At 58.8% G+C, this 1,575-nt stretch overlaps 1 protein-coding gene across 1 annotated transcript; it reads left to right on the plus strand.

Moving 5' to 3' along the window:
- The first annotated feature begins 6 nt into the window (after positions 1-6).
- S100A6 (S100 calcium binding protein A6) lies at positions 7-1,368 on the plus strand. Its single transcript, XM_006159833.1, has 3 exons — positions 7-86; positions 633-797; positions 1,138-1,368. The coding sequence occupies exons 2-3, from the start codon at positions 654-656 to the stop codon at positions 1,270-1,272; spliced, it is 279 nt and encodes a 92-aa protein (XP_006159895.1). The 5' UTR covers positions 7-86; positions 633-653; the 3' UTR covers positions 1,273-1,368.
- Positions 1,369-1,575: the final 207 nt, after the last annotated feature.

A 1,575-nucleotide genomic window follows, 5' to 3' on the forward strand; every position in this document is an offset into this window, starting at 1 on the left:
AAGCACCGGCCACTATAAGGCCGGCCCGACTGCGACACAGCCCGTCCCCTCCGCCACTCCCTTCGTGCTTCGCTGTCTCCCGCGCGGTAAGTCCAGGGCAGCCCCGACTTCCTCTCGGGCAGGTCGTGCCCCGCGCCCGCCCAGACGGGGCAGGTTCGGCCGGCGGCGTCTGAGTCCGCCCGCCCCAGTCTGCAGAGCTCCCGGGCGGGACCGAGAGTCATTAGTGCCAGGCTCCGCCACGCGGGCCCGGGGCTAAGGCTTTCCCACGGGGCGGCCCCCCAGATGCGCTGTTCTGGGGTGCAGGAGGGTGTGTGCTGGGTGTGTCCTGTTACAGTGCCTAGGCTGTGTGTGCAGCCTCCGTCCCCGCCCCTGTCCCATCGTACTCCCCGACTTTTGAAACCCTGGAGGACAGTTCTCAACCATGCCCAAAGCCTCGGGCCCTACCACCTCCACCTTGCCTCCTTAGCTCTGGTCCCCCTCAGGCCCTAGGCTGCTTCGTCCTTCCCCTGCAGGCCCTGGGCAGTCCCTTGGGGGCATGTGGTTCGGCAGTGGTGGGTGGGGGGTCAGAGCTGGTGTATGAGGGAGTGAGCAGTATTTGCTGCGGGTGCACTGACCATCCCCTGTGCTGTCAGCTCCAGGCCCAGCCCTCAGCCATGGCATCCCCGGCCCCCCTGGATCAGGCCATTGGCCTTCTTGTGGCCATCTTCCACCAGTACTCTGGCAGGGAGGGTGACAAGAACACCCTGAGTAAGAAGGAGCTGAAGGAGCTGATCCAAAAGGAGCTCACCATTGGCCCGGTGAGTAGCCTCTCCCCTCTTCTTGCCTTTTAGAAGCAGGACTAGGAGGGGGGGCGCTGCCAGGTGCCTCTGACTCACACGGATCACTTACCCACATTCTGGGGCCTTGCCTCACACACTTTAGGGGCCAGCAGATCGCTTCCCTGGGGGTGGGGATGCCCTTCTCTGCTAGTCGGTCCTTGAGTGAGGCGCAGCATCAAGGTGAACCCAGGTGGGCACTGGGCCTTGGTGACAGGTGAGCACAGAGACATTGTATTGGAGAGGGCTTCCTGGCCTCCCAGGAGAGGATCCAGGGTTCTCCTCACTGCTACAGTCTAGATCTCCTGTTCTAACACATTAGAAACTGCAGGATGCAGAAATTGCAAAGCTGATGGACGACTTGGACCGGAACAAGGACCAGGAAGTGAACTTCCAGGAGTACGTCACATTTCTGGGGGCCTTGGCTTTGATCTACAATGATGCCCTCAAGTGCTAAAGACAAATTGGGAAGGTGGAGACCCCTCCTAAGGGCCTGAGTCAAATCCAGTGGTGGGTAATTGCATGATACAATAAATATTTTTATTCAAATCTACCCTTGTGTTCAGCTTCCCAATGATTTCTGATTTCGTCTCTGCCTGGTGCCATGTTGGCCATCAAAAGACTTACTCAGGCACCAGCGAATGGTGTATTGGTTATGTTGCTGAATTCCCATGTAGCTGACCATGGTTCAAGTCCCAGATCCTGTGGCTTAAAACTCATGCCAGCAGCACGTGTGTACCCAAGATCCTGAGAGGAGAAT

The sequence above is a fragment of the Tupaia chinensis genome, unplaced genomic scaffold, assembly GCF_000334495.1.
Source record: "Tupaia chinensis unplaced genomic scaffold, TupChi_1.0 Scaffold000659_1, whole genome shotgun sequence".
Classification (NCBI taxonomy): Eukaryota; Metazoa; Chordata; class Mammalia; order Scandentia; family Tupaiidae; genus Tupaia; species Tupaia belangeri.